The 19882-nt window shown below is 41.5% G+C and overlaps 1 protein-coding gene across 4 annotated transcripts in view; it reads left to right on the top strand.

The window, feature by feature from the left end:
• The window catches only part of mrtfba (myocardin related transcription factor Ba), a 29881-nt gene that overhangs the window by 3744 nt on the left and 6255 nt on the right, over positions 1 to 19882 (top strand). The window contains exons 2-16 of one of the 4 annotated variants that reach the window (XM_055004625.1): positions 3635 to 3722; positions 5680 to 5917; positions 11538 to 11603; positions 11813 to 11868; positions 12143 to 12218; positions 12502 to 12663; positions 12827 to 13002; positions 13141 to 13269; positions 13378 to 13625; positions 14241 to 14412; positions 16872 to 17957; positions 18442 to 18537; positions 18639 to 18788; positions 18950 to 19084; positions 19257 to 19317. In XM_055004625.1, coding sequence (XP_054860600.1) covers positions 5755 to 5917; positions 11538 to 11603; positions 11813 to 11868; positions 12143 to 12218; positions 12502 to 12663; positions 12827 to 13002; positions 13141 to 13269; positions 13378 to 13625; positions 14241 to 14412; positions 16872 to 17957; positions 18442 to 18537; positions 18639 to 18788; positions 18950 to 19084; positions 19257 to 19317 — 2776 coding nt within the window. In that variant the 5' untranslated portion in view covers positions 3635 to 3722; positions 5680 to 5754. Of the gene's footprint in view, positions 1 to 3634; positions 3723 to 5679; positions 5918 to 11537; positions 11604 to 11812; positions 11869 to 12142; positions 12219 to 12501; positions 12664 to 12826; positions 13003 to 13140; positions 13270 to 13377; positions 13626 to 14240; positions 14413 to 16871; positions 17958 to 18429; positions 18538 to 18638; positions 18789 to 18949; positions 19085 to 19256; positions 19318 to 19882 lie in introns of all 4 variants that reach the window. The other 3 variants (XM_035947083.2, XM_035947085.2, XM_023267870.3) reach the window with 3 other exon arrangements.

The following is a 19882-nucleotide window of genomic DNA, read 5'->3' as shown; positions in this document are numbered from 1 at the left end:
GGACTTTTAATGTCCTTACAGGCTCCTTGTTCCATGTGCATGTCACTAATTTTAGTGACTTTGCAATTCTGACCAATACGATAAGCTAGTCGTGCCATCTTTCCATGGCAGAACCCCAAACACTCCAATGTTCATTGTCTGTGTGACACTGATACCTCATACCATCATTATGTTTCAAGATTAGTATTCCGCTGGAGGGCTATGGTGATGAATTTCTCCTTTCATTTGTTATAATGACATGTTGAGAAGACCAGAAGACAAGTATGTGCTGACAGGGGAGGCATGGGTAATATCTGTCAGGGATTTCCCTGGGTTTCTGGAGCGTTTAGGCGCTGCGTGTGGAGGTGGCGTGTTGGCATTTTCAGATTGTCTGTTTGAGCTCATCATCTGTGACAGCTGATTTTCTCCCTGTCTGTCAGAAATTTATTTTCTTCATGAAAGTAAAACATGTCTAAGAATCCTTCACTGGACGAGTGATGTTAGACTGGGCAATACCAACATTTTGATTGCTGAAAAACTCTGCATGACTCACTGTAGATGGACAGAAAACACTTGCTGGCCTAGCAGCATAAAAGCTACAAATTAGACTTGCAACGTGTCTATTGAAAAACAATTTCTGAACATGTGCTCCCTTTTTACTCAAATGTATGCTTCACAAGAGGAAGCTCGACGTTAGATGTGATTTCTGTTTTGTTTTTGTTTTTTAAAATCTGTTTAGCAATAGAAGCTCTTCCTACCCATCTATGTTCAGCTACTGATTATTACCACATAACAGCAATTTTTGCTTTTAAAATATGCTGGGTTTAAGTGTAAGCCATGCCAACTTGGACTAATGTGGTAATACTCTATGGTTTGATAGTTAAAACTAACAAATTGAAATTGACCTGCTAGTCTGACTTGGCTCGCCGTTACTGTGAACTACATCAGTGTCCTCTCGTGGGTACCGCTCATCCTACCTGAAAGAAATGGAAAGTGAAACCAAACATTTCTTCAGTTCTCAGTGTAGAACTAGTTGCAGGTGTACACCAGGTTAAAACCAACTTGACCCAGTGTCACACTGGTGGGAACACAGATTTAACTTAATGCTTGTTTTCCACAGTAGGCAGTAGGACATTGTCCTCCTGCCAAATCTCAAACAAGTCTCCTTACCAAAACTATGAACGCACTCAATGAATGTGCTGTTTTCTGTCGTTGATGCACAACACTAATGACATCCTCTGCTTTTATTCAGATCAGTACGGATCATTCCTCTCCAGAACAGCAAAGATGAGAACTCTCAACAGAGTTTTACTTTTCATTCGGCTCAGGCGCTGCGGGAAAATATTGCACGTATATCTTATAGTATGGCAGGGAAACCCATGTGTGTGGTTGCACGTTAAGGTACTGATGATTGACATAAATGTGGGCAACTGTAATGACCCTGAATGTGCCTGGTTTCAAAATACCAAACACACCCAGTAGCAGAACAATACGGCAGTCCTCTGACTGGTCATGTGACATAGTTAGTCACTCAAACCTTTTTGTAGAGGTGACTGGTCATTTATTGTCGAAACCTGCAGGAAGTAAACCTATATTACACATGTAGCAACAGTTCACTCTCTACTGTTTAGCCTACTGTTGATTCTGGAAGTGTGTGCATGTGTGTGTACTACCCTTTGATGAAACACATGGTACTTGTTGCCCCGTGCCATTAAATGAACAGTTGAGGGCAGAGCAACATGCAGCGGCTGCCATCTGGATCTGCTCTTTGATCCTGCAGGGGCAGCACCGGTGTTTATCCCACGACGCCTTGTCAGCCGTGACAGTTGTTTGTTCCTTCCTCTCTCTTTCATTGCCCCCTTTCTTGCACTAACTTGTTCACGGCCTGCCCTCATGCGTCCTTTTAACTTTGCCCCCGAACATGTATCCGCACTCTGTCCAGTAGAATATTGCCCTGTCTTTCTCTCCTGCCTTTGACTCGCTTGAAAGATTATCTATCTATCATATTGTTCTTTTTTGTGTGACAGAGGTACTCGAGAGCCAGTACGATTGTTAATCAAATATATTTTCATGATAGTTTGTGATCGTTTGACTCATGCATTCTGTTTCAAACAAGAATTGCCAAATTCATATTTGGTTCTGTGGTCAGGGAGGACCCTTCATGAACCAACATATCTGGGAAATATGGGATTTGTGGAACAAGACTATTATCTGCCCAGAGCGTCAGTAAATTGATACATCAGCCTAACTCTAATCAAGTTATCTGCTTTGTATACTAAGCACATGTCTTGAAGAGGCTGGAAAGCTTCTGTTGATTGATTCTTATTCTTAGTCTCTCCCTCAGACCGCAGTATGATGTTACACGACAGCAACAGTCTCTGTTGTCTCCGTAGAGATTATCCATTTCCATTGCAGCTTTTTCTGTGCAACCTATGAGCATCAATTTTCAAACCCTGATGCAGCTTTAAATGCCGGCTAGTTTCATTCAAGCACATTTAAGTGGTAATTATCATCTGCTTTATTCTCTACTACTTATCTTCAAACACACCTATTCAAGCAGCATCGCTGTCTGCAACTGTCTGCACTGTGTGTGTGTGTGTGATTGTGTGTGTTTTCATTTCATTATTTTTTAATGGACTTTCATTTTGTAAGTCTGATAGCTCTTCAGGTTCAAGTAGTTGCTCCCTAAATGTGGATTCTCTTTCCATTGTTTTACCTTTTTAAACCTACTCCCCTGGCAGTCTGTCTTTGTATTGGTGCCACATAAGAAAATATACTAAGACTCTGTCCTTTTCAGGCCTGGCACAGTTTTTGCATAATTGCCCGATCGGAATTATTTTTAGCCGACCATGATCATTTTGCATAGCCAATAAAATCGTTTCCATTCCCCTGTCTAAAAACTGCTGAATGAAACTAACAGAAATGTCATGTTTCTATCACTATTTCCACATTGATTTCCAATGTTTGCACCACCTTATTCTGCTGTGGTTTAATGGCACCAGCTGTTTATATTAAAGTGCTTAACTTCTAATATTTAACTGATTTTATTACAATGGGCATCTACTGACATCGACGTCATGGATTTAGTTATGCAGCCAAACCGAACAGCACCAATGTGGGCACATTTTGGGTTTAGTTGTTGGATGTGCAGCAAAAAGATGCCACTCAAGTACACTAATAAAACTAATTTAAGACTAATAGAGGCAGAAAATACACAGAAATACAGTAATTGAGAATTCCAGTTATTCGTAGGACAATCAACTGTCAACTGAAATTGCACTGGCAGGCTTTTTTGTGCTTTCACTTGCTGCTTATTTTTCTTTATAAATGTGTTCTACATTTCCAGCAACAAAGGTTCTTCATTCATGACCAAGAGGGTAAGATAGACTAGCAACTGCCAGCATGACTGGACAAAGACAGAAAAGACTGCTAGGGGAGCGAATTTTAAAAACATAAAATCTGACAATGACAGAGACAGAGAGTGTCGCGTTGTAATTAGATATAAGGTGTAGAAACATCTAATACGGTTTCCCTGTATCACTGAAGTCACCTAAAACAACAGAAATCCCTCTTTGGTCAACACCTTAAGTTGGTTGGATTTTAATACATTTCTGCACTTGTATATTTACGATTGTCCCTTTCTGCTTTCTGCCAGGTTCAACTCAATGGCTTAGCGTGACTCTTAACAGCAACTAACCCAGACATCTCTTCCCTCTGTCCCTTGCTGTCTTCTGTTACTACAGGTAAGATATATTTTTTTTTGTTTGCTTGTTTTTTTTTAGATTTTGAGCATTATCAGTTTCAAGGTCAAAGCATATTAATATGCTCTGCCCACTATTGAACAGACATCTTTTCTCTTGATGCAACTTCCAGAATAGCATGTGTTTTCTGTGCATTGTGCTAGTGCTGTTGTGGTATGCCACCAAAATTTAGCACAGTGTACTAGCTATGTTTTTGCTTAAGTGTTACCATACTTTTGAAAGCTTTGGGTCTTTGGAAGCTTTCACTCTGCACCAAGCCAGACTTTGCTGCAGCCGCTATTTGCAAAAACTGTAGCACTGACTGCTGCTGATAAATGACTGGAGCCAAAACAAGTGATGTCATGATGCAGCAATTATGTAGTGATAGAGAAGAAAAATATTTGTCACAGTGATTTGATGTACTTTAGAGAAATTTTTTAAAGCCTTGTGTTGATTTAAAATATTTACGCATTTTCAGTGTCAACATCACTTGGACGCCTAGGTAAAACCGGTTCATTCATTCAAATTAAACTCTTTAAAATGGGACTTTTTTTGTAAATTGGATGTTATTGTGCAATAAGGGCCATGTACTTAAGACAGGAATTAAATGTTGCTTGTGATTCTACATCAGTTTTACCTCCAAACCTTTTCTGCTGGAGAAACTGCAGGAAAGAACATTTCCTGGAGCAAAATCCAAAGTACAGTTTCATTAACAGCAACAACCTCCTGCTTTGACTGAAATACAACCTCAGATAGATGACAAATTCATAGCATGTATAGTCTGGTTTTTGACATGGCCCCCAAAAACTCATAGAAAAAGACCTCACACCATAGAAAGCGTCAGATTGTAATTTGGAGGAAACATTCAACAGAGCAGTGTGGTTAAATGTCTAAAGAAGGAGATACGTTGCTGCAGTTCTGTCACAGAAAACCACTGAGGTTGAACATCAAGGCCCAAATTATATCTGTACCATGGTGTTTTAGTGATGCTTAATCATCATTAAGGGGCCAGATAGCGATGTTGGTTTGAAAGCCAAGTTTTCAAGAGTTGGGGGAAGTTTTGTAGTGGTGGCCAAATTCAACATAGACTGATTCAGATTAAATCCCAAGTGAATGAGTATCAACTCCCATGTTAATGCTTGATGTCGGATTGGTGAGGCCAAATATGCTCTTGATGAAGAAACATAAATGGCACAGTACACGAGGGGAATGATGTGGTAGACTGCTGCAAGAACAGAGAATTATTGATGAAAACTGATTTCAAGTCCAGTTTTAGAATTCTCCAGAGAGACATCTGTTACATATCCTATAGTTATGTAGTCTCCCACAGTCATTTATTGCCTTTAACACTTAAAGGGCCTACGGGCAGAAATAAAGGCAGCCGTGTGAGCACAGTTGTTCTTAGCCAAAAGCATCAGATCAGTATGGTTAGTAAAGTGTGCGTAGGTCCTGGAATGGATAGATGTGGGTGCTGCTGCAGAGTGTTAAATAGCATACATGTTCAGACTGTTGGGAAGCCATGGATACTAAACTGTTTGTTTTGCTCCCCGAAATGTTTCCGTTCCCTCTGTTTGAAACCGCCACAGTGACGTTATACTACAGATTATGAAGCCTGTCTGAACAGAGAGAACTTTCATGCACAAACTGGCGTTGTTTCTCCAGAGCAGCGGTTTGAAGTGATTATTCAGTATAATAGCCAACCCGGCTTGTTTAATGAATAATTTGGGCTGGGACTGAGCTCTTCCAGATGGCTGAACTGAAATGCCACCCTTAGCATTTCACCAGTTGGGTGAAGTAGTCATACCAACAGGATGATGATGATTATTCTGAATTACTGGTGTTTCTGAGGAGCCCACAAAATATCACTGAGTGATGCATTCATCCTGTTAAGAATTAAAGCTGTAGTTAATTTCCCTCTAACTCATCATTCTCTCTTCTTATATTCCTTGTATCCACACAGGTAGCAGGGAGACGTAACATAAAGGGACCCATACTCCTTTTGCTTGCCTCAACCCCAATCCCCTCCTGAGGCACGATGGAGCCCCAGGCTTCCCAGGGGCAGCTAGGAGCAGAGGGGGATTGTGGGATGTCAAATCTACTGGTACCCAGTCCCCAGAGCGAGGCGGTGACCCATGAGATGGAGGAGCTGTCGCTGCAGCCCACGCAGAGTCTGCCACCGCTCAATGAACGCAAAAATGGTGATGACATGCTGCTGCCACACAACACAGTTCACCTCCCAGCAGAGCAGACCATAGTTGCATGGTTTACATCTTTTCTTCTCCACACTTCCTGTCTATCTGTACTGCAGCTATCAAAAATATATGGAAGTCCTTATAGGTTATCTGGATGAGTGTATAAGGACGATAGTCTTTGACACAGTATGCTTGGTTTGACTCCAACTTAGGGTGATTTGCTGCATGTCACTCCATATCTAAACTCCACCCTTTCCTGTCTATCTTAAACTGTCTTTATTCAAAAAAGGCAAAATGCTAAAAAATTGTGTTGAAAATAGCGTAAGAAAAAATGTGAGGTAAAATAGCCAAAACCTTTGCTGGTTTCAGCTTCAGACTTTTAGAGATTAGGTGGTTTTCTATGGTCAGACTACCTGTAAAACCATCACTTCAGACTTATTTAGTCAATTTATTTAGTGGTGACACAACGGTTAAGTCTCTGGACTACTGATCCGAAGGCCAGAGGTTCAAACTCCGATGCGGCCACTGCCGGGCCCTTGAGCAAGGCCCTTAACCCTTCCTGCTCCAGGGGCACCATACCATGACTGACCCTGCGTTCTGACCCCCCCAATTGGGGGCTATGCGAAAATCAGAATTTCACCTTGTGGGATTAATAAGGGACAATAAAAAAAAATCATAATATAATCTGCTGCCTCATAGTGTGAAAACAAAGCAAATGAGACAGAAAAATTAGCCTTAAGCTTATTTTTTTAGACAATATCATAATAATAATATTAATTGAAGAGACCTGTGGGTGAAATTAAGGAAAACGGTTCGACTAAGACTCTCAAAAGATGCAGTCTATGCATATAGGTTGCAAAAAAATCAAAGTACCTTCACTGTATTTAAAGTTAACATAAATCCAACAGTATGTATTAACATCAGCATCTTACCTTTTTGCAACATCAAAATATGTACTGCAGAAACCTCCAGCCATTAATGCCCACACACTGTTTATTACTGCACGTAAACAAGCACTAAAACACACAAAATTTGTTCAAATTGGGCCACAGACTTGAGCCCTCAACTCCTAAATCTTCCACCAACTTTTCTTTGGCACTGCACGAGGAAATTATTTTCATTCTGCAAGCCAGGTTGCACGTTAGCTTCTCATCACCCTCACAGGATTGGTGTTGTTTTGGCAGCCACATGGGACTGCAATGACGTTGATGGACGAGTTCACAATTACCAGGCTTTAGGAATGGGTTAGATCCAGGGCTGTGCTTGCCAGCTCCTAGTCGTGCCTTAAATGGCATCGGGAGATCAGTCATTCAGTCCAGTTACTGTGATATTGATTACAATTCTCAGCACGATCTAATTTGTCAGTTGAACAAATGCAGGGTATTTAATCAGAGCTGTTCCAGACTGGATTATACACGCGTTTGGTTAATGCAGGATTTTGTGCTGTCGTGCGCGCTGTCTGCTGCTGTCTGCAGGAGAGCACAGTAAAACGTCTTGACGGTGGAAAATTCCTGTGGAATGTCAACAGTAGTAGCACCCACTCATCATCTTGGCTTTTGTCATTTCCCCTCCAGCGAGAACACACACCTCATACTTTCCACCCTCAGAGCCATCCCCCAACACTTTGCCAACCACAAAGTCCCCTCTCCCATATTGGTTTTGATCACGCAGGTGTTAATCTGTCTACCAGCATGACAGGTCAGAGTCTCAAGTTGTGTGGAACTCGGAGAATCTGGAGGGAGAAGTGGGGAGCTACAGTGCTACTTTCAGCAGACTCAGGCCTGTTGAGTTGTTTTGACAGAGATTAAGAATCTGGTCAGTAAGACGTAACCGAAAAATGAAATTAATGAGACCCCTCAATTTAACTGAACTTCACACTTGTAAAAGCAGTGCAGTGCTCCGTACAAAGAAATCTCAAATGTTATCGTAGATTATGATGTCAATCACGGATATTTACCATCAGGCAGCCACAAACATTTGTAGATTTTAAGATTTCTAAATTGAAATTCTGCCTACAATTAACTTGAGAGTTTATCTTTGTTTAGAAAAAAAATTGGTGAATGAGCTGCTTTCTCTGCTGTACAGGAAGTGCGTCTCAACTGTACTGTTGTATTTGACTTATTTTTGGGTTTCAGGCTTTGCTCAGCCTTTAAGAAAATAGAGCCGACTCACGGGTGGTTGCACACATGCTGCCTGTTCCATTGATCCAGGGTTAGCATTGGGCATTCTTTTGCAGTGCTGAAACTAGACGTTCCTAACACCTAATTTCCCACTTGATTAAGCAGAAATGAGTCTAAAGTTAGGAGAACATTCAAAAAAGCAATTAAGCAATTCCCACTCGGGAATCAATGAAGTATTTCTGATTTTGATTCTGAAAAAAAAAAACTGTCAAAAATGAGCACAGTTTAAGCCAACAATGTCAAAAAATATTGTTGATAAAGAGCCATGTAAAACTTTTTAGCACATTCTTAAATACTTAATCATATTTTAAATGCCACTGAATAGGAGGGCATTGCTCATTATTCTACAAAATGTGATAACAACTTGCAAAATAAAAGTTGAAAAACAACCTGTCTACTGCAATTTTGATTATCTTGTCAGGTCTCTTTAGTGGCATTTGGGTTTATGCTCATTGAATATCTTGCTGAAAATTGAAATTGGATGAGATCATTGATACTACCTGTAAATCTATCCATTAAATACTTAGCATGAGCTGGCTTAGAGCTTAGCTTGGCATTAAGACTGAGATGAGGAAATGGCTATCATGGGTTCACAAAAAAAGAAGTACTCTCTTTCATAGTAATTGAGGATTATGGGGTGTGCAGGACTGTTTCTCGGCAGGATAGATTTTTGACTCCCCATTGATGGCCTGGTATCTTTACAGTGACATTTTTACTTCTTTGTTTTGACCTTAAACAAATAAGCTAAAGCATGTTAATTATTGTGCTTCAGAGGATATGGTGGGCAGATATTTGTATCTTTTTCTTCCCTCCTCCAAGGGGAGAACAGCAGATAAATGGATTTCCAAACATTAAAAATCTATCTGACTCACTGCAGGTGAAAGAGACTTATCTATTCACAAGAATTTCTTCTCCTCCATAGTCTGTTTTGTGTGGTCCAAAGTGTGTCAGTTCTTGTGTGCATAAACAGCTCTTTCGTGTCTTCCCCGTCTCTCTTCAGCCTGCTGAGGTCACAGGTCAGCTTGTGTTTGTCAGGCTGAGCAGTATTTCCCGGAGGAATTGAGGACAATGCAGCTGCCTGGAAGTCTGTCTGAATCACCTTAAACATACAGTACATTCCTCCACTGCATGGCTTGCTCACACTATGTACAGACTGTAGTGAGGGTTTAAATTGTTGATTGCTTGCAGACATGTATAGCTCTTTTTCCTACAAGCCTCCAAACCTGCAATCTGCCTGTGTCAATGGAACACATAAGATTCTGTAAATGTGTCACCACAAGTAAATGCGGAGCTACAGCTGCAGTTTTACAAGAAATATGTGTGGTGTGATAGTTTTATATAGCAGTTTTGTTTGACAACCAAGGTGATGTAATCAGTGGCGAGCTGTGATTTTTTTCTGTGCTGACAGTGAATGAACAGCAAAGAGGCAAGATAGGCAAAAGATGTGAAGTTGGTGAGGCCAGCTATTTCCTTTTGGAACATGCTAGTTTGTATTTCTGCTCTAAGTTTTGACGCATCCCTTCCTGTGAATGCAGAAGCATCTGAACTTAGGGCCGGTATTTATTTTGTGGAACTCTACCCTTCCTCCTCCTCAATGTTACACTCCTCTTTGTTGCTGACCCATTAACAAGGAACTATTAAAGCTATAAATCAGCCATTGCTGCCACAAGTTTATCTTTTCATTTTGAGAATCTAGTTGTTGTTGTCATTTGATGTTAGGCAGTGCTGAGTCAGGTACTTGGTAGCTACAAGCAACCAGCGCAGTGCTCTACATCTGGCCGTGTTCTGTCAGGATCACCTACAGCCAGAAAATAACCCATCCCAAATTGGCTGAGTGAGAGGGGGAGTAGGAGTAGAAGGGGAGTAGGGGGTAGTGGCTTAGTAATATAAACATTAAAGTTAGGTAGGAATGAGGACAGGCCTGCTATTGCTTCTTTCATAGATTTGCTGAACACACTGGATTTTTGTCATTTGGTTTGATCATATTACTCTGGGGTTTAGAGAATGCAACTGCTGTCACCTTGGAATCAAATGGCTTAATCGCTATTTTGGACTATTCTGTAGTCCAGCAGTTTAAGACTATGGCCTGTATGGATGTAGAAACACTCAGCGCATGCAGCACGAGGTTCAGAGCAAGAGCAGGTGAGCACTCCCTTCTCTTGTTATTGTAATAGGGATTGTTCAACTTCAGCAAGCTAATGCTGCTGCCAGCTTATCTTATGTTGGGGGGCTAATAAAATCTCTTTAAATATCTTACGTCAGCTTAATAATCATTCCCTTCCATGTACTTTCTTTAGCATAGATTAAATAAGTGTAATGAAATCCTGTACGCTGATGTGAGGGCCAGATGCCTTCTAGGTGAGGTGTTTGGGGCATATGTAGCTGGGAGGAGAGCCATAAAACGCTGGACAGGTTGTGCTTCTTGTGTGGCTTGGGAATGCACCAATATTCCCAGAAGAGCTGAAGGAGATGGAAGGGGCGAAGGAGGTCTAGGGAGCTCTGCTGAAGCCGCTGAATAAGCGATGGAAATCTCATATTTTTGTATGGATGTCATTGTTTATCTTTTGTTTACTTTAGGATGGCCTAACTTTGAATGTTAACACAGCAGGCCGGCTAGCAGATGACTGAAGACATTTTTATTGCTGTTCATCACTCAGCTACTGTGAAACTTAACTTGTAACAGCAGATGTCAGGAGTGCAGCAACTGAAAGCATCGCATTGGAAAGTGTGTTACTGGTTAACATCTCCTCTGTAACAGCCTGAAGTGCCACAAGTGGAATACGTGGTCTAGGTTTGACCTTGCTTAAAATGGACCTTTTCTGCCCTTTCCTGTCATTTCTGAGCATTTAATTACAAAAAATGACTACTATGCTTGACCAACTGAAACCCCTGTTGACAAAAATGGTTTTAAAAATTGACTTTAAATAATTTTCAACCCTTATTATTTTGTCACTGATGCTTTTCCTCTGTTATCTTGCTAAAACCTCTTAAAGGAGCATAAAAAAATTCCTCTGTGCAGGAAAAACCACATGGTATAGATGCACTCCTGTGTGTAACCACTGTTGTAAAACTGTGGTAAGTTAACCAAAGAACCGGTCCACTCCTGACTTCAAATTGTTTCAGCCGCAAAGAAAATATTGAGTGTCGAACATCTGAGTAGCCCTCTTATAGAATGACGTTATCGTATAATGTCAGACTAATGACCAAAGAACAGGATATGAGTTATACATCAGGAAAGGGAAAGATTCATATGTGGTTACCTCTTGAGTTTCTCACTTTCTTCCCTATTTTGTTTTCCCTTTTTTTTATTTTTATATACTACCTCATCTTTTGGCTTTCACATTTGCTTTTCCTTTTGGTTTTCTCCTCATTCCTCTACTTTGCATTAATAACTTTAATTCATATTTTTTTAATTTAAGCAACACTTTCACTTATGCTGCTTTCAGTGCTGCAGTTGAGGCTTCAGCAACGGCGAACCCGGGAGCAGCTGGTGGATCAGGGCATCATGCCACGTGAGTAATGACACTGCCAGCTGTCCGTCACCCACTGAAAGCCTGATGTGTTGTGGGCGGGTAAATGATAACAGAGTGGAACCCTGGTTCTTACTGATAGCCGAGATAATAAACATGTTTTTTAATATCTTTTATCTGTGTGGAATCATATGAATAAAGTTGTTGTTAGACTTGTTTTTGTGCGTTGATGAAAATGTTCTATGTTGCAGCTCTGAAGAGCCCGGCAGCTTTCCATGGGCAGATTCGTAGCCTGGAGAGAGCCAGGGTAAGACACACAGTTTGGAAATAAACTAAGTTTGGACCTGTGAAGCAGATGAAATGCAGTCCTGGACAGTCAAACTGTTTACTGCGACAGACATGACCAGGATTGTGCACCTCAGTACTGTTATAAAGTTCAAAATGTGTTTTTGAAGCAGAATGATATCCATGTTTTTTTTTACATGTATTTCCAGCTATTTTCTAATCCTTTAATAAAAGTACAACTTCTAGGTGATATTTACAGAATTTACTGAGTTATCTGTTTGCATCTTCCTCTTTAGACAGAGAATTTCCTAAAGCACAAGATCCGCAGTCGTCCAGAGAGAGCAGAGCTGGTCAGGATGCACATCCTGCAAGGTACAGATAGTTCTTGACCTCCCAATGCATTCTCTTAATGCTTATATAGTGCTTCCTTTTGACCTTTAAAGAATTTCAATAGAAAGGTTGTCTTGGAAGAATTTCAGTTTCCTTTCAAATGTTCAATAATTATTTATGGAACATAGGATTCAAATTGACAGCAGCCCTGATGCTAGAAAACACAATTTCCCATCATTTCAAAGAAGACGACTGTAAGGTGGCATTAGAGTATCAAGATTTCCCATCATAGATACTGAATATGTGATTTTTCATTTTTCTTCAGAAACTGGAGCAGAGCCCTCACTGCAGGCCACCCAGATGAAGCTGAAAAGGGCCCGCCTGGCTGACAACCTCAATGAGAAGATCGCCCAGAGGCCAGGCCCGATGGAGCTGGTGGAGAAAAACATCTTGCCAGTGGATTCCAGCCTTAAACAGGCCATTATTGGTGAGAGACAGGAGAACAGTGTTGAAAATTTTTATTTTGGTGTATGTCTACCTTAATGGATGCAGGAATATGATGATTGATTGATTGATTGGTTGACTATGCATGGACTTGGACAAAGGTTATGTGTTCCTGGATAAAATAAAAACCATTGATTGTCTCTCAGTAGGACAGGTGAATTATCCCAAGGTTTTGGATGAAGACAGTAGTGATGCCCTGTCTCCAGAGCAACCAGCCAGCCAGGAGTCTCAGAGCTCTGTCCCTTCACCAGGGGACAACAAAATGCCAGAGACGCCGTCACCTGTCATGGCACCAGCACCACCACCCAGTACCATTCTGCAGGTCAGACAGATGGCTAGTAGATCCAATGAACTGTATTTTCCTGCACTAACAGGGTTTTGTAACTTTATAACACTGATATTGGACTTATGCCAGTGTTTGGTTTGCAGTCTTGACTGTCTTTTTGTTGACTGTCTTCAGGCCATCCCAACAACAGACTTCATGAAAGTGATCTCCACCAATGAGCAGCCTGCCAGCCGCCCAGCTGTCACTCCTGTTCAGCCAGTCACTACAGTTGCTCCCCTAAAACCAGGCCCAATGCTGGTGAAAGTAAGTACCACATTTTTGTCCCGCTCTAATTATAATGTGCCCTCTGCCTCTTGATTCTGTCGCACAGAATGTATGTGAAGAATTTTTCCATGTTTCCCCCAACAACAGCAAAGCCAGCAGAAAGCTGCGTCAGAGAAGAGTCGCAGTAAGAAGGGCAAAGAGCCAAAGCCAAGGGTGAAAAAGCTCAAGTACCACCAGTATGTTCCACCAGACCAGAAGCAGGAGGCCAGTGAGGCGCCCATGGACTCGTCGTATGCCCGACTTCTGCAGCAACAGCAGCTGTTCCTGCAGCTGCAGATCCTCAGCCAGCAACAGCAACACTACAACTACCAGACTATATTACCAGCACCTCTCAAGTATGTGTACAGAACATTCAAACAATGACTCCCACCTTCTATTAAATATTTAACAGATGTGAGGTATTGTTTTGTTTCTATCTACAGTACATCCCAGTCTTTTATGGTTTTATTTTTCTTTTCAAGCCTTCACCACCATTGTATTAAGTTAAAAGAAAAAAAAAATCCCTCCAAATTGGTTTGGCTTGCTTCCATGGCTCTTTATCTGAAATGCCTGAAACCAAGCCAAATATTTTTGTTTTGAACAGTTCAGAGGGCTCTTTTCCAATAACAACCCGGTGTCTAATCATATAAATAACTAACAGGATGCTGTTTCACCAAGTGCTGTTTTTGTAAATGTCCTCACGGAGCGGCATGACCATGCTGCCTTTTGAACTAAGTGTGCTGTGGTTTGGTTAACTGGCTTTGTTAACGAGGAAAGAGGCACAGGATGGATTATCAGTTCATATTGAGAACAGATTTCCTCTCTGTTTCCTCTCTCTCTCGCAATTATCTCTCTTTCTCCCACCTTCTCCTCCTCTTGTTTTGTTTCGTATTCCTGTGATGCAGAAATGGTGGAAATGATTTCCTCAAATAACAATGACCTCAACTCTCTTTGTCTGTTTCTCATTGTAGACCTGTGGCAGAGGGTCAGAGCAACAGTGCCGGCACGCTGCCAACTTCCATTGTGGTGTCTTTGCCCACTGCACCTCCACCTCCCCCACTGCCTTCAGCTCCGGCTCGGCCAAACAACTCGCTGTCCAACCGCAAGCCAGGAGTCTTGCCTGCCAACCTGGAAGAGATGAAGGTATTTGGAAATCCGTTTGTACAAGAAAACCTTTCACCCTTTTAACTTGGAAAAACAATCCCAAGCAGTTAAAAAAAATCACTGTTCAAGACCCCCTCAAGTGAAAATCAAGTTTGTTTGTTTGTTTGTTTGTTTTTTTTAATCTTTTTAACATGTACAGACAGCGTTTTTATATGATGGAAGATGCATAATGAGTAATAAGCAATCAGTGCTATGCTGGGGCATTTCCACTGTGCAACTTCATTGTACTAAAGACATGGTTTCATACATAGCCAACCTGAGGAACCAATCCTGGTAGCTTGCAGGGTGGGGCTTTCTGTATCATTGTTCTTTCTGAGAATCGGTTTCCACTTTGTATGGCTGAATTACTCCAATATTACAACCTGCTATTGTGCAGAGTCATGCTACGGTACGTGTCCACAGGATCTGTCAATTCAGTGCTTCCCATTCATTGTCTATGTAAGCAGCCCTGCAGTGCTTTCTGATAGTGTTGCAATACATTTAGAGACGCAGAGCATCGTGTTGCCTACTCTTTAGAATCAGTGGTCTTGGCTAGTTTATGCTTTGTATGCTTCACACATCTGGAAAATCATTAAAAACTTTTTGACTAAATTGTCAATCTAAAATCAAGACAAATTCACCAACTGCACGGCTTATTTCTAGACTGATGTTTTCAGAAACACTTTTTGGTGATCTATATTCATAATTTAAGCAAAAGCTACCAAATGAGCCGCCATGTCGGTCTGGTTTTAAGTCCAGGAGCAGGCAACTCACAAGTGAAGCATTTATCCAGTCAGGTGCAGCCCATGTTTATGCTGCTGTAGGAGGATAAATCCTTAGTTGTTCTCCTGTTGAAGCGAACTTATCAATAACCTGTCATGATACTGCCTAGTTGTTCGGCCATGGAGCGCCCAGTGTTGGGAAGCTGCGCAACCACTGCCTCTGAAAATGCCACTGTGGACACGTACCATTGCAGGGTTTGAGTAGAGTCATAGGTGAGGTGGGTGGGTGCAGAGGGAGTCAGGGACTGCATAGATATGTACATTCTAAAGGAAGCAACACTGTAGAGTCACATCTAAGCCATTTAAAGGCAAGATTTATGTATAGAAAACTGTATGTAGGATTGCCTAATGTTGTTGCACTTGATTAAAAACATTTTTAAAAATCCATTTTGTCAAAAACTCTGAATGGAGTAGCCATAAAAACATGTACCTTTGTGTCGGTTTCCTGTTTTAAAGCTAGAAGATTCCTTTTACATGGCTGCACATTTTAAAAAAATTATTAACAGTTGCACCCAGAGGAATATTTAGATATTTTGGAAAATGCAGCCATTTGCTTTATTATACAGAGTTAGCTCTGAGTATTTATGGTAAATGTGAAACTACAGCCTAAAGTCAGGTAGCTTAGTAATAGTACTGGAAAAGAAATCTTTCTGCCAGCATTTCTAAAGCCAAGCAGTTAACGTGTCACAGCTAATTTGTTTAATCTGTACAAAATTGAAATGTAAAAACTATGAAGTTGTGGTTTAATGGCAGGTTGCTCTATGGATAATCACATAAGACACAATCAGTCCATCAGTCAGTCAGTCAGACAGACATTACATATATTGATTTTAAACAAATCAAATTCAGTTCAAAATTATTTATAAACAACTGACAAAACATAGGATGTTAGAAATAAAGTGATTCAGAGACTAAAGCACACAAAGAAAACCAAAATGAAAAAAAAAAAAAAAGGCATGGGTAATCTTGGTAATAAACGATAATATAAGATACTCTAAGCAATAAAAAATACAGAAAATACATTGATTTTAGCAAAATAAATGTTTTTAAAAAATGTATTAATGATAACAAAAAATAAATCTAAATCCTATAACCATGCAACTATAGCAGCAAATAAAAGCCTCAATACATGGGTTTTTAAGTTTCTGTTTAACGATATCTCTTCAGCTTCTCTCGCATCATCTGGAAATCTGTTCCAGCAGCTTGAAGCATGAAGGCTGAAAGCAGCATCACCAAATGTTTTTGTTGTGCTTTGTGGAGCAGCTAAAAGAGAAGAACTGAAGAGGCCTTCCTGTTACCAATAGTGTTTCTGTGAGGTCATCCAGTGCAGGGCCATGCAGTGCTTTATCAACTAATAAAAGGATTTTTAAATCAATAGATGTAACCAATGAAAAGACTTTAATGTGTTAATTAGTGGGCTTTAGAAATGCTGGTAAGCAGATCTTTCCTTTGATCAGAGCCAGGCTAGCTGTTTCCCCTTTTTTCTAATCTATACTCTCAGCTATTCATCTAATGGCTTTGAAAGATTAGGAGTAATATTAATCTTTTTGTCTTATTCTTGGCACTCAAATGAGGATATGTCCAAAAATTGTGAATTATTCACATAAAATCCACTGCATCCCTCCTTCAGCAAGAGTCTAAAATGCTGCTGACATGGTTCTATTTATATCTTTATAGGTGGCTGAGCTAAAACTGGAGCTCAAGCTGCGTGGCCTCCCTGTGTCAGGAACAAAGACCGATCTGATAGAAAGACTGAAGCCTTTCCAAGACAATCCCAACACCACTGCTCCTACCACCATTCCTGCTCCTGCCACTACCGCCTTCTCCGCCATCCCCATGGAGGTCACCACAACTACCACCCCTGCCATAGTACTTCCAGTCCAGCAGGTGACTCCAGAGACTATAAGCTCCACGCCGCCGGTCTCACCCCTTCCCCCTGAGCCCTCCATCCTCCAGCAGGATATAAGTATGTCCGAGGCTCCGTCTGAAATCCACATGGTGAGCTCCAGCTCAGTAGGCCCGCAGTCCTCACCTCTTCCACCTTTTCGCGTCCCAGAGGAAAAGGACAGGAGGCTCCATGAGAAGGAGCGGCAGATAGAAGAGTTGATGAGGAAGCTGGAGCAGGAGCAGAAGTTGGTGGAGGAGCTGAAGATCCAGTTAGAGGCAGAGAAAAGAGGTCAGGGTGGCAGCGCTGCCGACTCTGTCTCTCTACCTCCTCAGCTCACATCTATACCTGCCATGAACTCTGTTCCTGCTGTCCTCAATTCAAATGTAGTAAAAATGGAGGGTACCGTCCTGTCAAATTGTTCGTCCACCACTGCTACCATCCCAAACTCAATCCTGTCCTCCCAGGCACTCGGAGCCCCCTTGCCAACAGTGGTGAAGTTGGAGGATGTCACGGTTTCTTCTGGCAAAGCATTGCAGCTTCAGACCCAAACACAGCTCATCACCCAGATCCAGCCCCAAGCCCAGCCCCAAGTCACCACCAGCCCTCAGCTCATGCCCCAACCCCAGAAAAGTCCCAAACTGCAGACCAAGCCTCAGTCGCAACCTGCGGCCTCCAGTCTGCAGCAGTTCTTCATAAGCCACCCAGGGGGGATGTCCCAGGTGCTGGGTCAGCCTCAGACCCTGTTAACTACATCTGGGCAACCTCAGACTCTGCTGACCACCACGGGCCAGGCTGGAACTCAGATCCTCCTCCCTGTGTCACTTCCCAACAATGCTACTACAATCCAGCTGCCAAGCACCACTGTCAGCCTGCAGGTATGAGCAGAGTGGCAGAACATAAAGTTTGGTGTCTAACTGTAAGAGCATGTTCACCTGTTTTATGGGCTTTAGGGCAAGTATTAACAAATTCATCTTAGCATTCCTAAGTGCTTTGGTAGAAGGATATTAGACTTCTCTTATGGTTCTTTTAGACACCCCTCATCCAAGAGGTTTCCGTAGTTCTAACTGACTGAAGTGAAGTACAGGTGTTGTTTCTTGCTAGCAAATCACATGGCTCACGGCCTGTTAACGACCCAATACTCACTTGACTGAAGATGTGAGTGTTTGTGAAACTGCCTGACTTCTACTGACACATTTAGGATCACCTGGATGACTGAGAATCTGCGCAGACAGGTTTATCTTAAGTTTAATAATGACAAGACCAACCACAGTAGAAAACTTAATGGGAAGACTTGAGGTTGTGCTGCAAAATTATTGTTCTATAAAATCTCTTTTTTCACCATCTCAGCCTGTTCTACAGGCCACAGTCTCAAATCCAGGACTGGTCCATACTCCAGTTCCTCAGCTGCAAACCACTAAGATGGAGATGGCACCCAGCCAGCAGCCGCTGCTACAGGTCAGTCACTCACATAACTTGTCATATTTTGGTGAACAGTTGTGCTCTAAAGCTCCACACAAGAGCTACAAAGACGTGTGTTTACTCTGTTGTCTTTACAGACTTTGACTATGTGCAATAACCCTACTGGTTTGGAGAACCACAACAGGCCTGAGTTGAATCCCCAGTGTTTCCTGAGGAGCTCCCCAGAAAACAGAATCTCTCCACGGGCTTCACCTAACCACCGCATCTCTAATGGACCCCTAAATAAGGTATCAGTCATGAGTTACTATTGTAGAGGAGAAGCTTTATATACTGGATGCCTGTTGAGATGATTTACTACAATGTTTTACCAAATCCCTAAACGTAAGTTAACATTTCATGTTTCATACAGTTTGGTTGTTCATTCTCTTTCTGTCTCTCATCGTCCCAGTCTCCCTCTCCTCAGCCCACCTTCATACTGCAGCCCACCTCCCTGGTTGCTCAGCCTCCCAAGACAAGAGAGCCTCCACGCTATGAGGAGGCCATCAAACAGAGCCGTAACATGCACATCAACAATGTTTCACAGGTTGGAGTCGCAAAAGTCACAGCTGAAATACCACTATGCACCATTCAAACCAGGCTCTACATTCATCCAGAATATTTCAGCTGCTGTGTCCTTCAGTTTTTCAGCCTTGAGGAATTGTTTTGCTTTTGGTGAATAAGTCTCAAGCTCGTAAGTTCTGTTCGTGTCTTTTCAGGTTCCCTTGGCAACCAGTCAGCAAATGGATGACTTGTTCGACATCCTCATAGAAAGCGGAGGTAAGCTTTTGCTGAGTGACAATATGAGGAAGATTTAAACATTCTACTGAGGATGCTGCTGTGGAGGCAGAAGTGTTTTCAGTTTGACAACATAAATTTTACAGTGGGTGCGACAAAACATTAATGCAGCAATATATTGTATCGCATTTTCTTGCGATACATTATTGATACACGAACCTGCAGTGAAGAAGAAGAAATTCACAGCAGGGGAAACAAATCAGCAATGAATAAGAATGATAATACTTGCACATACTGACACCACAATACAGTAAATGAAATGAATACATAATTCCTGTTTTTTGTCTTTTTACGGGTATTTTTTGCTTCTCCAGTTACACAGATATTTTGATGCATTGTAAATTGTCTTGCAGTTTAACAAGTATTCCAGAATCCCAGGATCATGTTAACCCTTTGATGCATAACATGGGTCAAAAGATAACCATAATCCATTGAATATGGGTGACTTTTGACCCATGCTGTGCATCAAAGGGTTAATGTCATTATCACAATAATATCATCAGTTATTCTGTGATTCTCACTGCTAGTTAACCTAATAGTGATTGAT

Source organism: Amphiprion ocellaris, chromosome 18 (assembly GCF_022539595.1).
Source record: "Amphiprion ocellaris isolate individual 3 ecotype Okinawa chromosome 18, ASM2253959v1, whole genome shotgun sequence".
NCBI lineage: Eukaryota > Metazoa > Chordata > Actinopteri > Pomacentridae > Amphiprion > Amphiprion ocellaris.
Note: the sequence above shows the minus strand (reverse complement) of the source record. Positions and strands in the feature narration are given on the sequence as shown.